The 20,434-nt window shown below is 53.1% G+C and overlaps 1 protein-coding gene across 1 annotated transcript; it reads left to right on the forward strand.

Moving 5' to 3' along the window:
- Positions 1–1,726: 1,726 nt before the first annotated feature.
- On the forward strand, positions 1,727–19,494 carry SLC22A8 (solute carrier family 22 member 8). Its single transcript, XM_014792938.2, has 10 exons — positions 1,727–2,099; positions 12,750–12,853; positions 13,393–13,547; positions 14,096–14,264; positions 16,441–16,564; positions 16,784–16,899; positions 17,851–18,065; positions 18,785–18,893; positions 19,042–19,245; positions 19,334–19,494. Exons 1-10 carry the CDS (start codon positions 1,767–1,769, stop codon positions 19,431–19,433), a joined length of 1,629 nt encoding a protein of 542 aa, XP_014648424.1. The 5' UTR covers positions 1,727–1,766; the 3' UTR covers positions 19,434–19,494.
- Positions 19,495–20,434: the final 940 nt, after the last annotated feature.

A 20,434-nucleotide genomic window follows, 5' to 3' on the forward strand; every position in this document is an offset into this window, starting at 1 on the left:
GGACCGTGGGCAAGTTACTAAACCTCTCTGTGCCTCAGTTTCCTAATTTATAATGCTAGAGTAGTAACAGGGCTTCTGTGAGGGTTAAACTAGCCTCATGTTGGCTGTGAGAAAATGGAGGCTTAGACTCCCGTGTCTGAAGAGGAAAGGGCTGGAAGGACGTACGTCAGAATACTCCCAGGATTGGCTCTCAGGTGAGGCTCGATGTTTTGTTTTGTTTGGCTGGTTTGTATTTCCTATGCAAGAAACACATTATTATATAATTAAAATAATAGAGAAAAAAACAAAGCAATAGGCACCAGGATTTGGCCCCAAAGGGAAGTGGCCAGTCAGAAGAGGAGCCTGTCCATCAAGAGTGGGGCTGGAAGGGGTGTTCCCTTGGGTCCGAGGCTCAGACAGGGGAGACCTGGCTGCCCCCAGGGGCCCAAGAGGTGACATCCCTGAGCCCTCAGGGACTGATGCAGGTGACATTTTCTGCCTGGTCGTGCCCTACCATTTCCCAGGAAGCAAGTCTCCAGGCCCGGTCTCAGGAGGCACCGGGCAGGGGAAGTTGGTGCCCCGGAGAAGGTGTCCTGCTCACACAGCAGCACCTGTCACGTTGACTATTCTCAGCTCCAAGTCCTCAGACCATCGGCTTAAGAAACGACCCTGGGCCCTCAGGACTCAGAGCAGACCTCTCCCAGACTCCTCCTTGGGCAAGCCTACCCAGACCCCTCATTCATCTGTCCAGCCAGCAGCCCCGCTAGGCTCAGCCACACCACCACCCCAGCCTTTGCTGAGACAGCCCTTCGAGGAAAGATGGGCTTGGTGGGTCCACAGCACCCTCCCTGTCAGTGCCATTAATCCTCAAAACAGAGTCAAACATTAACCCAGGAAACAGCTTATGCCTTATATAAGCCCCCCTGGGGAAGGTACAAACACAGCTTGTTGGAGCTCAGCTGCCCAAGTACAGCAGCTGCCGGACCCTGGGACAGAGCGAGGGCTTCAGCCACATCGACCACCAGCCCCACCGGAGGGAGCCAGGCCCAGCTACCAGGTGAGGAAGGATGGAAGCCCCCCCAGGCCCCGGCCCCCAGGGACCCCTGGGAAGTCCCCAAGGCCAGGCCCCGCTTCCACACTGTGACTCGCCAAGGCCCTTATGCCCTCTGGAACTTGCTTGGGCCCTTTCTGCTGCCTCAGTCTGGTGGGTCCAGCCCCAGGGGGGCAGCCAAAAGCCTAGAGGCTCTGGGCTTGGGGAGACCTTCCCAGCAGGCCACCTGGGTTCTGCTAACCCTGTGTGCCTGCTTGGGGTTACCAGGGACCTCTTCCACCTACCCCCACCATCCGTCTTGCGTGGCCATCATCCAAGACCAGGCCCCTTGTCCCAGCCGTGTGGCCTGCACTGCCCCATGCACGCAGCAGGTGTGACCAGCCTGCTGAGCACACACATACTCATGCCTACAAGTCCACACACACACAGCGACACGCCCAAGCTCACACAGCTGTGCCCTTACACTCCAGCCTAAATACACGCACCCCTGTAAACGCCCACCCACACACCACACCTGTGACCCCACATCTCTACATGCAGCTGGGTACATCCTCAGGCACCCACAAGTAAATCTGTCAATACACAGACCTGAGCCCCACGTCCTTACACATTTATACATGCACTGTTCCACATGCTTGCTTCACACCTATCCACATGCTCACACATCACACGTGCACACATACTTCTCTCCAGCCTGGTGCCTCGCCTGCAGGTCTGGCTCATCTTGCCTGGCACCATGACCTTCTCCGAGCTTATCGACCGCGTGGGCAACAAGGGCCCCTTCCAGTTCCTGAACGTGGTCCTGCTAGGCCTCCCCGTCTTCGGCATAGCCAACCACAACCTGCTGCAGATCTTCACGGCTTCCACCCCCCAACACCACTGTCGCCCACCTCCCAACTCCTCCGCAGGGCCCTGGGTGCTCCCCATGGGCCTGAATGGGAAGCCTGAGACCTGCCTCCGTTTCGTGTATCCACCCAACGCCAGCCTGCCCAACGACACCCAAGGGGCCACCGAGCCCTGCCTGGATGGCTGGGCCTACGTCAGCACCAGGGACTCCATTGTGACTGAGGTACGCCCAGAGGCAACCCCTCTGCCTCCACTTACAGCAGGCAGGCCTCACCCTGCAGCACTCGCAGACAGGAGAGTGGGCTGGGGCCTGGTCTCCCTAGGTCCCGGCGATGGGGCGCTGGGCAGGCAGAGAGGAAGCAGCTGGGTGCAGATGCATACCCACCAAGGGTGTGGTTTCTTCACACTCGGAGTGCAAACATGTCTTCATCAAGCAGCCCATCTGGGACAGGCACAGTGCTAAGCTCTGGGGACACAAATGCTCCATCCCCGCTCCCACGGAGCCTACCACCTAGTGGGGGTAACATCAATTAATGAAAGTACCACACAAAGAAATGCAAAATTACAACTTCAAAGTACTTAGGGCTGGGACTTTAGCCTATGGCCCACCCCTGGACAGGGTGTGGAGGCAAGGGGGCAGGCCCTGGAGGAAGCTTCCCTAAGGAAGTGACCCGGGAGCTGAGATAAGAATGTGCAGCAAGAGTTAGCTGGGCAATGATGGAAAGGAGGAAAATTCCATCTTGTGCAAAGGTGGAAGGGTGGGTGGAGGGACTGGACAGAGTGGAGGGTTGAAACACACCTGAGCAGACCAGAAAACATCTCATGCACTCCTGCGGTCGCTCGGGGGCTCCCCTCCCGTTCGTTCATGCCTTCATTGATTCACTGACTCGTCCACCTGCTGTCTCTGGGAATTACAGAGTTAAATCAGACTCTTGAATGAATGACAGGCCAGTCAGGAGATCACAGTGGATTGGAGAGGTGGAAATGGGGATTGGCGTTTACTGAGGACTTACAAACGGCCAGGCACATTTTGGTGTTTTGTAGACGTTGTCTCCCACAATTTGATTCCCACAGTGATATTCTGTTGAAAGCGATTTTATCTCCTCTTACAGATCAAAAAAACTAAGACTCAGAGAATGGAAGTGAAGGCCCAGTGCCACCACACAGCTGGTCAGTTTCAGAACTGGAATTTAAAGCTAAAGCCCATAAGAGGCACAGGGGACAAGTGTTTACGGCAGTTCAAGAGAGGGAGGAACCATAGGATGCTAGGGAGGCTTCCTGGAGGTGGTGGCATCTGAGTAGTGAGCAGAGGCAATGTTTTCATTCTCCCCTCGGGGACCATGAGCCCCTCAAGGGCAGGAGCTTGCTTTTGCCTCATTAAAAGAGCTGCAGTTCAAACTCTTTACCTGGTGCCAGTCCTGCACTGGGCATACTATGTGCGTGGGCTCCTGGAATCCCAGGAGATGGCATCTCAGCAAAGGAAGTATTATTAGTATCTCCAGTTCACAGAAGAGAAAACTAAGGCTCAGCCTGGTTCTATGACTTTCCCAGGATGACATACAGTTAGGACCTGGCAGAGGTAGACTTTGAATCCAGGATATCTATGTTCAGATGCTATGTGATTGTTATTCATTTGTTTAATGAATATTTATTTCATAAGTGCTTACTATGTGCCAGGCACTGTTCTAAGTGCTTTATAAATACTAACACTTTTACCTTGCTGACAACACTGTAAGGTAGTTAGTATTATAAGCCCATTTTTTCAAATGGGAAACTGAAGCACAGAGATGTTAAGGAGTTTGATCAAGGTCACAGCGCTAATAAGAGGCAGATTCAGGATCTGAACACAGGCATCTGGCCCCAGAGCCCTGCTCCTCACCATTACATTTGCTAGATTGTATTTCCTCCCTGTCGTATGTGCTTTTTCTCCCCAGCACCAGCACAGTGCCTGAAATGCATGCAGTATCCAACAAACGTTTATTGACAGCTGCGTGCATAGTATTGAGGACGCAGAGTCGAAGGACGCGTGAGCCCTGCCAGCCCTCCAGAGCTCACCTCTGGTGAGGAGACAGACCCATCCCCCAGGATTACGGGCAGGGTGGTGGGATTTTCAGCCGTTTTGCTGTATCCCCAGCTGTTAGAACAGTGCCTGGCACAGAGGAGGTGCTCTGTGAAATAAATATTTGTGGAATGAATGGATATGAGCTTTATAAACTCAGAGCACTCTGGGATCCCAGAGGAGGGGCAGCTAACCAGCCTGGAGGGGCGACCCAGGAGGGCCTTTTGGAGTCGGCAATGCCTGCACTGGGTGTGAAGGAGGGGAGAGTCAGCGAGCAGGCTGAAGAGGGCAAGTGAGCCCCAGGCAAAAGGAACAGTGTGTGTGGAGTCAAATGCACAGAAGTATGAAGAGAGCAAGACAGTCAGGGTCGCAAGAAAGAGAGGAAGGCTGGAGGGGTGAACAGTGGGGTATGGAGGCTGCCAGACGTGGGGCTGGAGGGGACAACCTTAGCTTGGATGCTAAGGCAAAGGTGTGGCCTCTGTCCCGAGGGCGACAGGGAGCCATTGCTAAGCAGCAGAGTGGCATGCTCAGGGCACCTTCTAAGGATGGTCACTGTGACTGCAGGGTGGAGAGTGGCTTGTGGGGAGTTTTCGTCCTGCGGCAGGGACACCAGTTAGCAGGTTGCCACAGGACAAGGATGACAGACAGAAATGGCAGTTGGAATAGGTGCCAGAGAGGTTAGGGAGTCAGAATCTACGGGACTAGGGACCTGAGTGGACGTGGGGGAGTGAGGGACAGGGAGGGAATCGAAGATGCCTCAATAACTGTAAATAAGTTTCCAAATGTATGGGTGACTTGATGTAATCTGGTCCCTGGGAAGACAGAAAGGAGCAGTGAAATCTACCACAACATCCTCCAAAAACACAGAAGCTAGTTGAAGAAACAAATATCCTACAGGGAGCGATTAAATAATAATCGTCACTACCACTCACTGCATGCTCACCCTGTGCCAGATGGTTCTAAGCACTTTGCCCATATTAACTCATTTAATCCTCAGAACAACCCTCTGAGGTTAGCACCTTTATTATCCCATTTTTACAGATGAGGAGACTGAGGGACAGGTCACTGGCCCAAGGCACCACATTTCATAGGTGGTGGAATTGGGAGTCAAACCTGGGCCCCCGACCCACGATCCGTGAGACTGACTGTGCACCCTGAGACTGACTGTGCACGCTGCAGCCCCAAGGAGGCTATTGTTCTTGGATCTGCCTCCCCGCCTGATGGCGGCTCCTCCAGGGCAGGGAAGGTGTCTCTCCCACCCATCTCTATCATCTCAGGGCCAGGCGCATAGTGAGTGCTCAGTTAATGTGGAATGAAGGCCATGCCCCCTCAGAGTCGGGCATGGGGGGCTGGGGACATTGCTGACTGCTGGGAAGTGGCTTCCCCTGCAGGGTACACCTCGGGATCCGGGAAGTCTGGCCAAGAGCAGAGTTTGCAGGTCTTGTACCCGGTCAAGCATTAGTTCACATCTGTGCCAACCAAGCTCCCCGTCACCATTCCAGCAGTCAGGGCTGTGTGATTCTGCATCCCAGCCTCGGGGGACTGCACTCTTCTCCGGGTCGCGTCTGGTGCAGGTCTGGGTCCCTGAGGACTCTCAGCCGTGACAGCCCATAGGAGGGGTCTCTGCCCAGCCAGGGATGTGTCAGTGGCCTGGCCCAGACGGACGCTGGTACCAGCACAGCAGGGGCGAACCCCTCTGATTTTTCTGTTTATGGTTCAGTCCGTGGCAAATCCTTGCTCCGTCTGCTCGGGGTGGGGTGGAGTGGGGTTCCAGTCCCCCATGTGCTGCAGGTGGAGCAGTGGCTGGGCCTTAGCTAGGGGTAGGTCTCTAGGGCAGAGGCAGGGCAGTGGGTGCACCGGCCCTGGTGGGGAGGGTGGTAAGGAGCGCGGCAGCATCTGGCAACCGGCTCGGTCCAGGTGACCCTGGTTAGTAGAGGCAAAGGCCATCCTCCACGTGGGATGGTGAGCCAGGGTCAAGTAGCAGAGTTCACATCCTGACTCTGCCATTTACAAGGGATGTCACGACCCCAGAAGTCTCGGTTTCCTCATCTGTGAAATGGAGTAAGAACAAGTGTGAACAGGAAAGGAGATCACGCGAGGACAGCGTTGGCGCAGGGCCTGGCACCCACAGAGCATTGGACGAATGCTGGCTGCCACTGTTGTTGTTGTTACTGGTATTGTTAATAGAGATGTCCCGAGAACTAAGGGGATTAGTCTCCACCAGAAGAGTCGGGGGACCCTCATTAAAATTAGACTCAGCTGTCACAGCTTCTCCCAGCCCACCTAGGCCCCACCTGGCCCTCCTCTGGTGGAAACAGCACTGGCCAGAGCGCGGGTCCCAGCTCAACCCCCACAGCCGGTGACCTGGCGAGTCACCCCCGCCTCCACTTCAGTCCCCTCATCTATAGAGTGGGATAAGGAGGAACTTCCCTCCCGGAAGGGAGAGTGTGGGAGGACCGCACTGATGTGTGAGTGAGCACAGCACAGGGTCCAGCCTGCAGCACAGGGAGCTTCCCTCCCCCTTCTGACTCCCTAAGCTCTCCTGGCAGAGGTGACCACACATTCCTTTCTCTGGGTTCAGCAGAGACGAGGTTGGAATTTTTCAGAAGGAGCTTTAAGAGGAAACAAAGGCCTTTCTTTTAAGTCTGGAAAGTGCGGGGAGCATGGATTGTGGGCTCTGGGTTCCCTGGAGAGGAGCCACAGCCCATAGTTCCCATACCACAGAACCTCAGCCCTGTGGGTACCCAGCTGAAACCGAACCCCGTGGCCCTTGGAGGCCTGAGCCTGGCCCGGGGTGGGCAGGCCCTTCCCTTGAAGGCCCCTATGATTCCTCTCTGGGCTTTGAGACTTCCTGTCCTGTCTCCAGGACCACAAGGATCCTGTCCCCCCGACACGGGTCTCTGGTGGCCCCAGGTCAGCTGCTGCAAAAGCAGAGCCGGTGGATCCTTCTGGAAGCAGGTCTCCACCCTGGAGAGGTTCCCCTGCCGGGTCTCTGGCCTTCCTCCACCCCCATCCACAAATCCTCAGGCTGCCCACCTCCCAGGCCACCTGTCCATCTCTTGTCTCCAACTCTATTCTTGCTCCACATCTCCACTTGCTCACCCTCCGCCCTGCCCTGGGCACCCCTCCTTGTCTCCCCTCTCCTGGCTTCCACTCTGACTCCTGGGTAAGGACCAGGGAGCCCCTACCCCAGCCACGCTTCCAGCCCAGCCTGACCCCCAGTGACAGCCCTCACCTAGAAAGCCCTGAAGATGTGCACAGGAGGGTCCTGGGGCCGTCCTGTGTGTCCTCCAGGATCAGGAACTCATTCAGTGAGCACCTACTGTGTGCAGGGCCCTGGCCTGGTGCTTTGCATTCCTTCTTTCATGATCCTGCTAATCAAGCACTGCAAATATCGCCCCTGTTTTACAAAGGAATACGGTGGGCTCAGATCCAGAAGGTTCCCCTCCCAGCCATGACAGTCAGGTCAAGCTTTTTTTTTTCTCTTTTTTTTTTGCTGAGGAAGATTCGCCCTGAGCTAACATCCACTGCCAATCCTCCTCTTTTTCCTTTGAGGAAGATTAGCCCTGAGCTAACATCTGTGCCAGTCTTCTTCTACTTTGTACGTGGGACACCGCCATGGCATGGCTGGTGAGTGAAGTAGGTCCGCGCCTGGGATCCGAACCCGTGAACTCGGGCCACCGAAGCGGAGCGCGCAGAACTTTAACCACTTGGCCATGGGGCCAGGCCCAGTGAGGTCAAGATTTTATAGGGGGTGGGACAAGGGGTACTGACTCCAGAATCCATGCCCTTTCTACTGCATCACGTGGCCTTGTGAGCACAGGCCCCATGACGCATGTGACAGTAATAATGAAACAGCTACCGTGTGCAGTCATGCGTCATAACGACAGGGACACGTTCTGAGAAATGCATTGTCAGGCAATTTCGCCATCGTGCGAACATCAGAGAGTGCACTTACACAAACCTAGATGGTGTAGCCTACTACACACCTATACTGTATGGTACTAATCTTACGGGACCACTGTCCTATATATGGTCCGTCATTGACCAAAACGTTATTCGGCACATGACTGTATTGAGTGTCGATTGTTTTCCAGGTATAGTGCTGGGTGCTTTTCATTCCTTATGCTATTTACAATCCTGAGAAGCAGGTACTAGTATTACCCCACACTACAGATGAAGAGGCTGAGCCACAGAGAGGTTAAGTAACTGACCCAGGAACACACAGCTACTCAGTGGCAGAGCTGGAGACTTTTCTGAATCTCCCCAGGTCCCTGCCTCATCCTCTCTGGCCCTTGTGCCCCAGCACAAGTTCCATCAGGGTCCCAAGAGTATGCACAGGCTGCAGCAAGGTCTGACCTGCTTCTAAAAGACCCCCAAGCCAGGAAAGGTTGTCTCTCTTGTCCTTGCTCTGGGGAGTTCAGACCGTGTGTGGGGTCCCCTGGCAGAGTCATCCCCCCCGACACACACAGCAGGGCCCCCATTCTGCTGATTATGGTCTTGACCACGTGTGGCCTATACTGACCTTTTAGGACCCATCTCCTGCTTTACCCTCTGAGGGGCCTCCCGGCCTATGACCCTGCTGCTGCTCCAGCTTCTAAGCCTGTCCCTCACCCTTTGGACCTGATATCAGATCAGCCCACCTGGCACTGGTCCAGGCTGCCTCCTCGACCACAATTCCAGCCCATCCTGGGCGACGTGTCTTACAGCAGCTCACAGCAACAGCTCCCATGTACTGAGCCTTCCCTCTGGTTCCCTCATTGCCATGCTCTTCGGTTCCCCATCCGTTTCCCATCACCACCTACCAAGCCAGCAGGTGCTTCCAACATACAGGAATTCATTTCCTAGGGCTTCTGTAACCAAGTACCACAAACCGGCCAGCTTTAAACAAGAGAAATACATTGTCTCACAGTTCTGGAGGCTAGAAGTCCAGAATCAAGGTGCAGGCAGGCTCTCTCCCAAGACTCTGGGGAAGACTCCTCTCTTGCCCCTTCCAGTTTCTGGTGGTTGCCCACAATCCTTGGCGTTCCTTGGTTTATGGATGCATCCCTCCAGCCTCTGCCTCCATTGTCACGTGGTATTCTCCCCGTGTGTCCCTCTCTTCTCTTCTTATAAGTTCACCAGTCATATTGGATTAAGGACCCACACCTACCCCAGTATGACCTCATCTTAACTAATGCAACAACCCTATTTTCACATAAGGTCACATTCTAAGATACTGGGAGTTAGGACTTCAACCTATCTTTTGGGGGGACATAGTTCAGCCCATAACAGTGGCACATCCCAGATCTGAGCTCCCCAGATTTGTGCTGATCTGCAGGGCAACCATGGCCACATTTTTATCATCGACTCTGATGAGCTTCATTAATTTCTAGGAGCAACTTAGAGTGCAATTGACAGCCAAGATTTTTTTAATATCTAACCACAAAGCACTCCTCCTTCTGAGATTCAAAACCTCATTTTACCCTCCCCTAGTAGACAATTGGCCATAGAAGTTTACCCAGTCGGATGGCGAAGGAATAGCACTTCTTTCCTTCTCCCTAATATGTGGTTATGGATTGGATATATATACTAGATACTCTCCATCCTGACATACACTCATTCTGGCACACAGCATTTGGAGTGTGGACCCTAAGACCTCTGATTTAGACATCCGCATATCTCTAACCTCTAAGGCTCTCCATCTCTCTGTTCTTCCTGTGCAATGTTCACTCATCAATTCCACAATTACTTACTGAATGTCTACTATGTGCCAGGCATTGTGCTAGGCAATGGAAGTAGTGAATAAAACAGACTAAAAACCTTGCTCTCATCAAGATGACATTCTTGGGAGAGAAATGAAAAAAAAAATAGAAAAACATGCAATATGTCTGACGGTATAAGTGCTAGAGAGAAAATAAAGTAGGGTAGAGGGATAAAGACTACTGGGATCATAATTTTATTTATTTTTTTTTTTACTGCGGGAACATTGGTTTATAACATTGTATAACATTGTACATCATTATACTTCTATTTCTGCATAGATTACATCATGTTTGGGATTATAATTTTAAATAGAGTGGTCAAGGAAGTTCTCATGGAAAAGATAATTTTCTGGTAGAAGCTGGCTTGTGACCATTATTCTAAAGCCTATGTCATCACAAGTACTATGGTAGAAACCAAGCTGGGACAGTGGAGCAGGACAACAACTTCAAACTAATCCAAGTCGATCTAACACTGACCCTCTCATGATCCAAACAGATTGATTTCTTAAGGCACTAAATACCATGGAGGTTGGGGAAAACAAATCAGATTTCCCTTTGCAACTTCTGATGGAATGTATCAGGATAGGCTAGGTTGCCATGACAAAAAGAGTCAACAATAATTCAATGAATTAAAGGATATAGAAGTGGTTCTCTTTCTCACACAATAGTTCCAAGGTGGGCATTTCAGGCTGATGGGACTCTGTTCCGTAGCGTTATTCAGGGACCCATACTGCCAGCAGCTCTGCCATCGTCAACACATGGCTTCCAGAGCTGCTCTGGTTGTCACCATTCCTACCAACAGAAGGGAGAAAACATGCAAGTTCAGGCCAGGGATTCCATCTAAATCAAATGAGGAGGAAGTAGCATACACTTCTTCCACTCACATTCCATTGTCAAGAAATATATGGCCCCACTCTGCTACAGGGTCACCTGGGAAATGTGCTGTTTACTATGGAAGGAGGGGCAAATTAATTTAGGTGGACAGTATGTCTTTACCTTAGATTTTTCTAAAGGGGCTTTCTACAGCATGCCACAAAGTACCAGAAATTTCTCTAGACACCCACTGGCATAGTCCTGCTTAATCCCCACACTTCCTCCTTTTCCCTTTTCCCTCCCCCTGCCTCCACACACATATCACGCAGACTCCCGTCTTGGCCAGAAGAGCCCACTGGGTTTACGGGCCATGCTGGGCCACTCAGAGACCCAGAGTCTTCCTCCACCCCCTTCCCCCCAACACTTCCAACAGAGGAAAGTGGAAAAATCTCCCTGGGATGTGTGGTTCTTCCCCCACGCTGCTTTACTTCCAAAACATTCTTGAGAGGCATTTCTGGTGAATAAAATTCTCCACTTCATTACACAAGTAATTCAGGATAGTTGGACAAAGGGTGCATGTAGGGGATTAGCAGGAGATTAGGCCAGACAGGTAGGCAGAGGCCAGAGCATGAGGGCTTTATAAATCTGTGTTAACAGAGCTTTATGTTTACCTAAAGGGCAAGAAGAAGCCAGAGAGTGCTTTAGGCAAGACAGGAACCTGATTTGAGCAGTGTTGTAGAAAGCTACTCAGGTTATCAGGGAAAGAATGGATAGGAGAGAATGAGACCAAAGACTGGAAGGAAGACCAGTCAGAAGATTGTTGCAGTAATCCTCTGTGGGCCTCAGTTTCCTCATCTGTCAAATACAGATGATAGTAGTGTTCCATCTTAAGGTTGTTGCAAGGATTGAAGAAGTTAAGATATGGAAAGTGCTTACTTAGAATAGAGCCTGGTGCACAGTGAGCCCTCAATAAATATCAGCTGTTCTTCTTAATCCAAATGCAAGACAGTGAGGCCTGCACTAAGCAGTGGAAATAGAAGAATCCAGATTCAAGAAATATGAAAAAGTTAGACACTGGAGGATCGAGTGATTGTGAAGTGGGAAGGGAGGAGTCAAAAAAGAATTACCAGTCACTGAGATTAAGACCTTACAGGGATTGGGGTGACAAGTCTCGTGGACCCTGAGATGTCCATGTGACATCATCCAGGTGGAGTTTTCAAGTAGGCAGCTGAGCCTACTGGTCTCAAGTCCAGAAGAGAGGTTGGGCTGGAGACATGGATTTGGAGTCTTCATTATAAAAGAGTAATTGGAGCCTTAGGAGCAGATGGCATTTCCTGGGAAAAGTGCGTAAAAAGCAAGGAAGATCCAACAACAGCCCTAGGGAAACTTTAGGGGATAGAGAGAAAGGAGCCCATGGAGGAAAAAGAGGAGTGGCGAAGAGAGGGAGGAAGACCAGTTAGAGGGAGAGGTCGGCAGTGTCGAGGGCTGCCAAAGGTCAAGTCAGGTCAAGCTACCAAAGGTTCCACTGGGCTTAGTGAAAAAGATGTCATCGGTGGCTTTGGTGAGCACAGTCTCAGTGGAGTGGTGGGGGGTGGGGGGACAGAAGTGAGAAATGAGTGGGAGATGAGGACAGGATGATAGCAAGTGTAGCTACTCATTCAAGAGATTTGGCTTTGAAGAGAAGGGAGAAATGGAGCCAATGTGGAGGGGAAAGAGGTTCTAAGACAGGAAGATTTGAGCGCACACAAATGCTGATGGGGAGGGGTTAGGAGAGAGTGAGAGACAGAGACAGAGTTTGAAGACTTGGGTTGGAGGGAATGGCAACAGTAGAGTAATGTCCCTGTGGAGGAGAGAGGGTGTGGGCAGAGGGATTGACCTTGGACATGTGAGGTGGGTAGGAGACAAGCAGGGAGCCACATGTACAGGCAAGCTTGGAGGGGGTGGGGGAGGAGGTTGAGGACAGACCTGGATGTGACAGCTTAGCAGACTTTGTAAGCCGTAGAACAGGCCACATACACTGGAGGGATGTTGTCATTGCACAACAACAGGGTCAGGAACCCAAAGAGCCACCAGCAGACCCAAGGAGCCCCAGGCCAGATTGCAAGGGGAAATGGTGCTTGGGACTAGGGCCCAGGCTCAGGGAAGTCAAATGAGGGTGCTGGGAGAATGAGTGAGCACATGTGAGGGCGCAGGCTCAGCGTGGCTAAGAGGGCTGGTTTGGACTGAACCAGGCTGGTGCTACCTTTCTCTTGTGCAGTGGGACTTGGTGTGCAACTCCAACAAACTGAAGGAGATGGCCCAGTCTGTCTTCATGGCGGGCATACTGATCGGGGGAATCTTGCTGGGAGACCTGTCTGACAGGTGAGACACTGGGGCCTCCCAAGGGGAGGTAAAACCTGTGGAGACACCCAGCCCACTGTGTTCCAAAGAAGTAAAGAGCTGGGGGAGGAGGGAAGGATGGTCCTTGCTCTGTGGCCTTGGGCAAGTCCCAATCCCTTTCTGGGCCACAGTCTTCTCTCTGCCCCAAGCCCTTGCAGCTTGAGTCTTCCAGCCTCCCCAGACCCAGGGTGGGGAAGCCTCAAGGTTTTCGGACTCAGCGTAGTGGCTGTGTGGCAGTGGAGGTGGGGTGGATGGATTGTTTAGAGACGATGGTCCTTTGACCCCTCCTCAGGCAGCCAAGCTGGGGGGTGGAGGAGATCACTCATTAACTCAAACATCTAATTGCAAACTTGTCAAAAAAAATAGCAACTACCAGGAAGGCTCTGTCTGGGGAGGGAGTTACATGCCCCACCTGGCCCTTTGGGAGGTGGGAGGTCCAGCCCTTTGCCCCGAGGCCTGCAGAGTCATTCGCCTTGGCTGGCTCGGTGGCTAACCCACCCTTCTTCTCCTCTGAGCTGCAGATTTGGCCGCAAGCCCATCCTGACCTGCTGCTACCTGCTGCTGGCAGCCAGTGGCTCTGGTGCAGCCTTCAGCCCCACCTTCACCTCCTACATGGTCTTCCGCTTCCTATGCGGCTTCAGCATCTCAGGCATTACCCTGAGCACCGTGATCTTGAGTGAGCCACAAGGGGAGGGGGCCGGGGAGCAGGAGTTTGGGGAGCACCAGCCTGAAGCCGAAAGAGTGGGGTCTGGGCCTGGCTCAACCACAGGCTCCCTATGACCTTGGTCAAGCAAGGTGCTGCCCCTCTCAGGACCTGGGAGGCCCCCTCTAAACATAACAACAACCATAAGCGTAATAGCAGCTCTCAATATTGAGGACTCACCCTGGGCCTGGCACTCTGCTAGGTACAAGATCTCATTCAGTCCACACACACAAGTAGACAATAGTATCACCCCCATTATACAGATGAGGAAAGTGAGGCAAAACAAGAGAGGTCACTTGCCACTGGAGAAGCAGTCAAGAGTACGGGCTTGGAAGTCAGGAAGACCTAAGTTTGAGTCCTGCTTCTTGAGCCTCAGTTGCAGCATCTGTAAAATAGATGATGAGCCCTTAGGCTCAGGGTCAGATCAAGTAGCCAATGGGGAACAGGAGCTGGTGCCCTTTCGCTGAGAGGTGCCCAGGGCCCAACAGGATCCTAATCTCGTCCTTGGGCTCCTCCTGCAGGTGTTGAGTGGATGTCCACCCAGCTGCGGGCCATCACATCGACTACACTTGGTTACTTCTACACCATTGGCCAGTTCATTCTGCCCGGTCTGGCCTACGCCATCCCCCGCTGGCGCTGGCTACAGTTAACCGTATCCATTCCCTTCTTCGCCTTCTTCCTGATGTCCTGGTAGGTGGCCCTCTCCTCCTCTTCACCTCCCTTCTTAGGCCAGGGCCAAACAGGGGGAGCCCATGCCTGACCAGGCTGGCTGACTCTGTCTGTCCCAGGACACCCCTGTCCCAGAGGCAGGGAGGAGGAATGACATACACAAAGGCACACTGCAGGAGGGGGTAGGTGTCTGGGGGGCATTCAGGGGCTGCCTGCAGCAGAAGAAGGGGTAAGTTGGGATGAACGGGATGGGGCCAGGCTGTGGAGAGCACAGAAAGCCAGGGAGGCCTCAGCTTCACGTGGAGGGACAGGGAAGGCCTCTGAAGGCGTCTGTGGTGCTGAAAGGCCTGACCAAGCCTCCCTTGGTGACATGAGAGCACAGAAGGACAGAGCCACCTGGGTGGGGACGAGAGACAGAAGGGAGGTGACTATGTGAGCAGGAGGAGTCCGGGAGACAAGTCTGAGAGGCATTTTGAAGGAAAAATCCACAGAGTTTGGAGACTTCTGGATTTGAGTTCTAAAGGAAAGAAAAGGTCAAACCTGAGAATCTGGGAGAATCGAGGTATCTGGGTCAGAGGCCCCAAGTGGGTCGAGAGCTCAATATCAGCACATCAAACCTGAGGACACATTTAAGACAGGAAAAGAGTCTCCAGAAGGTAGTTGGAGCCAAAGAATAGGAAATAATGAATGAGCTCAGGAAAGAAATGAAGTCTTGGAGCACTTAACTATGTGCAAGGCCGTTCTGAGCATCCACCTACATCATCCTGATCCTCAGGGCATCTCTGTGTGAAGGGGGCATTATTATTCCCATTTTATAAGTAAGGAAACTGAGGCTCAGAGAAGTGAAGCAATCCCCCAAGCTTATACAAAATGATGCAGAACTGGGATAGGACCTCCATTTGGAAATGAGAATAGAAGATCCTAGAGGGGATGGGCAATCTCATGGTGAGAGAGATGGTCAGAGGGTCTAGGACAGAGCTGGGGAATGTCCACAGCCTAGGATAGGAGCAAAGAAGGAGCAGAGACTCGGGAGGCAAAATAAGGGTGGATGGTCAGCAGGGTACAGTCGAGAGCTCAGGCCACTTCATTGTGTGACTTGAGACAAGCCTCACCCACTCTGAGCCTCAAGATTTTTCTAGGCAGAATGGAGCTAATAATGCCTGTCACCCAGAGTTACATGTGCTTGGACCACAGAAAGGCTCACTAATTGGAAGCCGTTGTTGTCACTGTTCTCAGCGAAAGGAGGGTGGAGTGCAGGTCCTGGCTGTGGCTATTGGGAGGAAGTCACTGATAATCTTGGCGAGAGCAGGCTGGGAAAACTGTTAGGGCAGAAACAAGACCAGACGGGTGGGTAGCAATGGGCACAGGAGGTCACCACTATCAGCTGGGTCAATGGTCTGAGGCCAAGTGACCAATGTCCACTCCTCTAAGGGCCTTGCTCCATCCAGGTCCTGGGTACCTGTGACGGCCACAGCCAGAGCTGACCTCACCTCGGACCGGACTCTTCCAAACCTCACTCCTTTCTCCCCACACCTCTGCTTCCTCCATTCCTCCTCTCCTAGTGACCCTCAGGGACTGCTCAGGGCAAACCTACCCCAAAAGTATAGCCCAGGAGTGGGGGAGAGTGAGGTTGGCTGCCCACTTGCCAATCCCAAGACCCCACGCTGTGCTCGCACCCCAGCAGACTTGGTCCTTTGCAGGGAGAGTAAAGGGTCCTCAAACTTATTCTCTAGGCCACAACCCTAACCTTAGCCTTCTTCCCAAGCTGCCCTGGGACTGTAGCCCTGCCCTTCTTCACCCAGGACCTGGAATGCAGCCCAAGGAAGACTGGAGAGGTAGACATGCAGGACCTTCCAGCTGCCCGCTCTTGAACGTGTCGTCCCTTCCCCAGTCCCCACCTGACTTTGCCTAGGGCCCAAGCCTCCTAGCTAAGGAAGACGCCCAATAATAAGTGGCCTAGGTGGGGGGCAGAGGAAAGGCTCTTCTGGAACGGGACGAAGAGAATGCCGGAATTTGTGCTGGCTGCAGACTGCCCAGGTGCAAAGCTTGGCCAAGTTTAAATTCCATGAAATCTGCAGTAAGGCAGCTCAGGTTTCCGGGCCTCCTACCCATTGGCCCTAGCTGTTGACATTCTCCCAGGCTCTCAAAAGGGCTTTGGGCATGGGGGGAGCCACTGTGACTTGATTCTGGCCCCCAGGTGGGTACCAGAGTCCTTACGCTGGATGATCCTGTCTGGAAAGTCCTCAAAGGCCCTGAAGGTACTCCGGCAGGTGGCTACCTTCAATGGCAGGAAGGAGGAAGGAGAAAAACTCAGCGTGGAGGTAGGAGCTGAGAGGGATTATAGTCTGGGACAGGAAACTGAGCTTTGCTCTTGGGCTGCCCCCTCTTCTTGCCTCTGTTTCCCCTGCTCACAAGCCGACATCACATCTGGTGCCCTAAGCAACCTCCTCTAGAGGCACCAGGCCTGCACCTCCCTCCCTTCTGCCTCCTGCCCACTAGCTGGTCACTAACGGCATCCCTCCCCTTCGTCTACCCCCAAGGAGCTCGAACTCAACATGCAGAAGGAGATCGCCTTGGCCAAGGTCAAGTACAGCAAAGTTGTCCTCTTCCGGACTCCCATCCTGCGCCGTGTGACCTTCTGTCTCTCCCTGGCCTGGTAACCCACCACCCTTCCCTGCCCACACCCCAGCACATCCGCCAAGGCAGGGGTGATGAACAAAGCTCCGGCAGGCTCACCAGAAAGCAAGGCCGAGGGCAGCTGCAAGAGGAGTCAAGGGATACTCTCCCCTGGGCCGCCCCAACCCCAGAAATCTCCTACATCCCTGCTCCCCACCCAGGTCCAGCCATAAGGGTCTGCTTCCCTCTGGGTCACACCCATCCCACCCACAGGGCAAATGCTCCAAACCCCTTCACCAGCTCACATCTCTGTCACAGCAGTTTCCCCATGCTGTGCCTCTCTGTCACTGCCCCCTGCCTTGTCCAGCTCTGACCTCTGGGACCCCACAGAGCCATGCTGGCCCTCAGAGCTTCAGACTTGAAGACAGAAATCACGTTTCTCCTGAGTCTTGTCTTCTGTCTGACATTCCATACCTCCTTCAAAGCCCTTTCTGTGACCTGGTTCTGAGGCTCTTCTCCATCCTGGCCAGCCCCATGTGAATAGGATCCAATTTGTCCAGGAACTCTTCAAAAGGGATTCCACAATTCTGAGCAGGGAAGGCGAGGCATCTGACCCATGTGCACAGCTCAACTTTCACCTCCCCCATTCTGGATATTAAACTATTACCCAACCAAGAGAGATCATTTACTGCCTCCTTTGGTCTCCAAGAGTCCCTCCAGTCCTGATATTCTCTGGAGTCAATTATGTGGCATCTTTGCCACCACACCCTAGACCACACCTGTGTCAGACCTAACCAATCAATCTCAGCACTTTCTCACTGAGCCCAGACACAATCTCAGAGACCTCAAAATGGCATTCAAGCAGCAGCTACCAATCAGTTGCTGTTTGGGACAAGAAATGAAACTATCCTTCATCCTGGTGACCTATGACCAGTCGGGGGAGAGGACCCAGCCTGGTCGTGGGTCTAAGCAATCCCTCTCTGCCCCTCAGGTTTGCCACCGGTTTTGCCTACTACAGTTTGGCTATGGGTGTGGAAGATTTTGGAGTCAACCTCTACGTCCTCCAGCTCATCTTTGGTGGGGTCGACATCCCAGCCAAGCTCATCACCTTGGCCTCCCTAAGCTATCTGGGCCGGCACTACACCCAGTCCATTACTCTGCTCCTGGCGGGAGGGTCCATTCTGGCTCTCCTCTTTGTGCCCTTGGGTGAGAAGCTGGGGCTACCCCACAACCCTCTGAAAGAGGATGACCCCTGAAGGTCAACATGTCCACAGGCATCACAGGCTGGGAAGTGGCGTGTCAGGGACTCCAGGTCTGCTGACTCTGCCTGTAATTCACTCTGTTACCTTGAGCAGGTCCTTGCACTCTCTGGGACTCAGGTCTCTCATCCAGAAAACAACTCAGTTGGGCTAAATGATATCAAAGCACTTTTCCAGATCTGACTCGTACCGGGCAAAGTATGGTGGTGTCTGGACGGTATGAGGAATTGCCCAAGGAATGGGCGTGGCCTGGGTGACATCACCGCAGAAGATGAGCTGAGATGGGGAAACAACAGAGCCCAGCGCTCAAGGAAGACCCCACAGCCCACTCCATCACAACCTTGGAAAAGCCACTTATATTTTATATAAATGTTTGTGTGTTGATGCACCTATACTCTTCCAAAGGAACTTGAGATATTTTAGGACAAGAACATATACAACAAAACATAAATGAGAATAGGGAATCAGAGCCAGGGAAAAACACAAATGCAGCAGGACACAAGCCTGCAAAGCACTAGGAATAGTGGAGGGTCTATTACTCGGATTTAAGTTTGGATTTGAGCTTCCCAGCAGCCAGAGCAAAAAGGGAGACAGGGTCTGCTAAAGAGTAAGAACACTCAGGTGCTCCTGAGCCCCAAGGCTCACTGCATTTTCTTCCCTCTGCAGACTTGGGGACCCTGAGGACAGTACTGGCTGTGTTTGGGAAGGGATGCCTGTCCAGCTCCTTCAGCTGCCTCTTCCTCTACACAAGCGAGCTATATCCCACCGTCATCCGGTAGGTGCTGGGCCTGTGGCTGGTCTAGCCAAAGGGCATCAGGTCAGGTGGGAATGTGGCATCCTCCTGCTCCCTGTCTAGAGGTCCTGGAGCTGTCCTTTAAGAACCCCACACACAGGCTGCCAATCCCTGCTCTGAACTCTCCCAGGCAAACAGGCATGGGCGTAAGTAACATGTGGACCCGCGTGGGAAGCATGACGGCCCCACTGGTGAAAATCACAGGGGAGGTGCAGCCCTTCATCCCCAATGTCATCTTCGGGACCACCGCCCTTCTGGGAGGCAGTGCCGCCCTCTTCCTACCGGAGACCCTCAATCGGCCCTTGCCAGATACCATCGAAGACTTGGAAAGCTGGTCAGTCTCCTGCCTCTGGCCCCATCAGTGCTCCTCCTTGGGGAAGCAGGTCTAGGCCCAGGGCTTTTCCTGAGTCCTCTTTCCCTAGGTCCCTGCCAGCAAAGGACCCAAAGCAGGAGCTGGAAGCAGAAAAAGCATCCCAGATGATCCCCCTGAAGCCTTGTGGACCGGACCTGGGCCCCAGTTGAGGGCAACAGAACCCCCTTTCCCTGCTCTCCAGAGACTAATCTCAGCCAGGTCCCTGCCTGCCTCTAGGCTCCTTGGGTACCTTATGGGGTGAGGTGGGGTCTGGGTGGGTCCACGCTCCTAGGACAAAGTCTTCTGAGAGCTTGGTGAAGGTAGGTCCACCACCACCGCCAGAGCCCCCAGCCCAGCCCTGGTCAGATCAAAGATTCAGCTACCGGCCTGCTCACAACCCCCCCTTGCCCTCATCTTCCGTGCAGCCCAAGCCCTTCCCTGCTGGCCACCTTCCCGCATTTGTTCCAGCCCCCTCGCCTTGAGGGCCCCTGGGTCCCCTGGCTCAATCCTAGCAAAGACAGCTTCCCCTTCTTGCCCCCTACCCCTTTCTTCAATGAGAAGTCTCAATAAACAACAATGAAGAACTCAAGCCATGCTTCTCAGGAATGGGGGTGGAGAAGGGGGCAGGCCACCAGGTGGACGTGTGAGCTGTACATCCATCCATCCGTACTTGCATGTAGATGCAGGGATGAGCACACAGGTACATGCAAGCTGGGCTGATGGGAACATGTGCGTGCATGTGTGATACACTGAGGTATCAGGTATACACCAAGCCTGTATTAGTCTGCTCAGGCTGCTATAGCATGTTGCCACAGACTGGGTCACTCAAACAACAAACATTTCTTCCTTACAGCTCTGGAGGCTGGGAAGTCCAAGATCAAGGTGCTGGCAGACTCAGTTCCTGGGGGACCCTCTTTCTGGCTTGCAAGTGGCTGCCTTCTCACTGTGTCTTCATGTTGTAGAAAGAGCAAAAGGAAGCAAGCTTTCTGGTGTCTCTTCTTATAAAGACACTAATCCCATCATGAAGGCCCACTCTCGTGACCTCATCTAACCCTAATTACCTCCCAAAGACCCCATCTCCAATCACCACCACTTTGGAAGTTAAGGCTTCAACATGAATTTGGGCAGGGACACAATGCAGTCCACAGCAAGGCCTGTGCTTGGAAATACT

Source organism: Ceratotherium simum, chromosome 34 (assembly GCF_057802395.1).
Source record: "Ceratotherium simum simum isolate JZ-2026a chromosome 34, ASM5780239v1, whole genome shotgun sequence".
Lineage (NCBI taxonomy): Eukaryota > Metazoa > Chordata > Mammalia > Perissodactyla > Rhinocerotidae > Ceratotherium > Ceratotherium simum.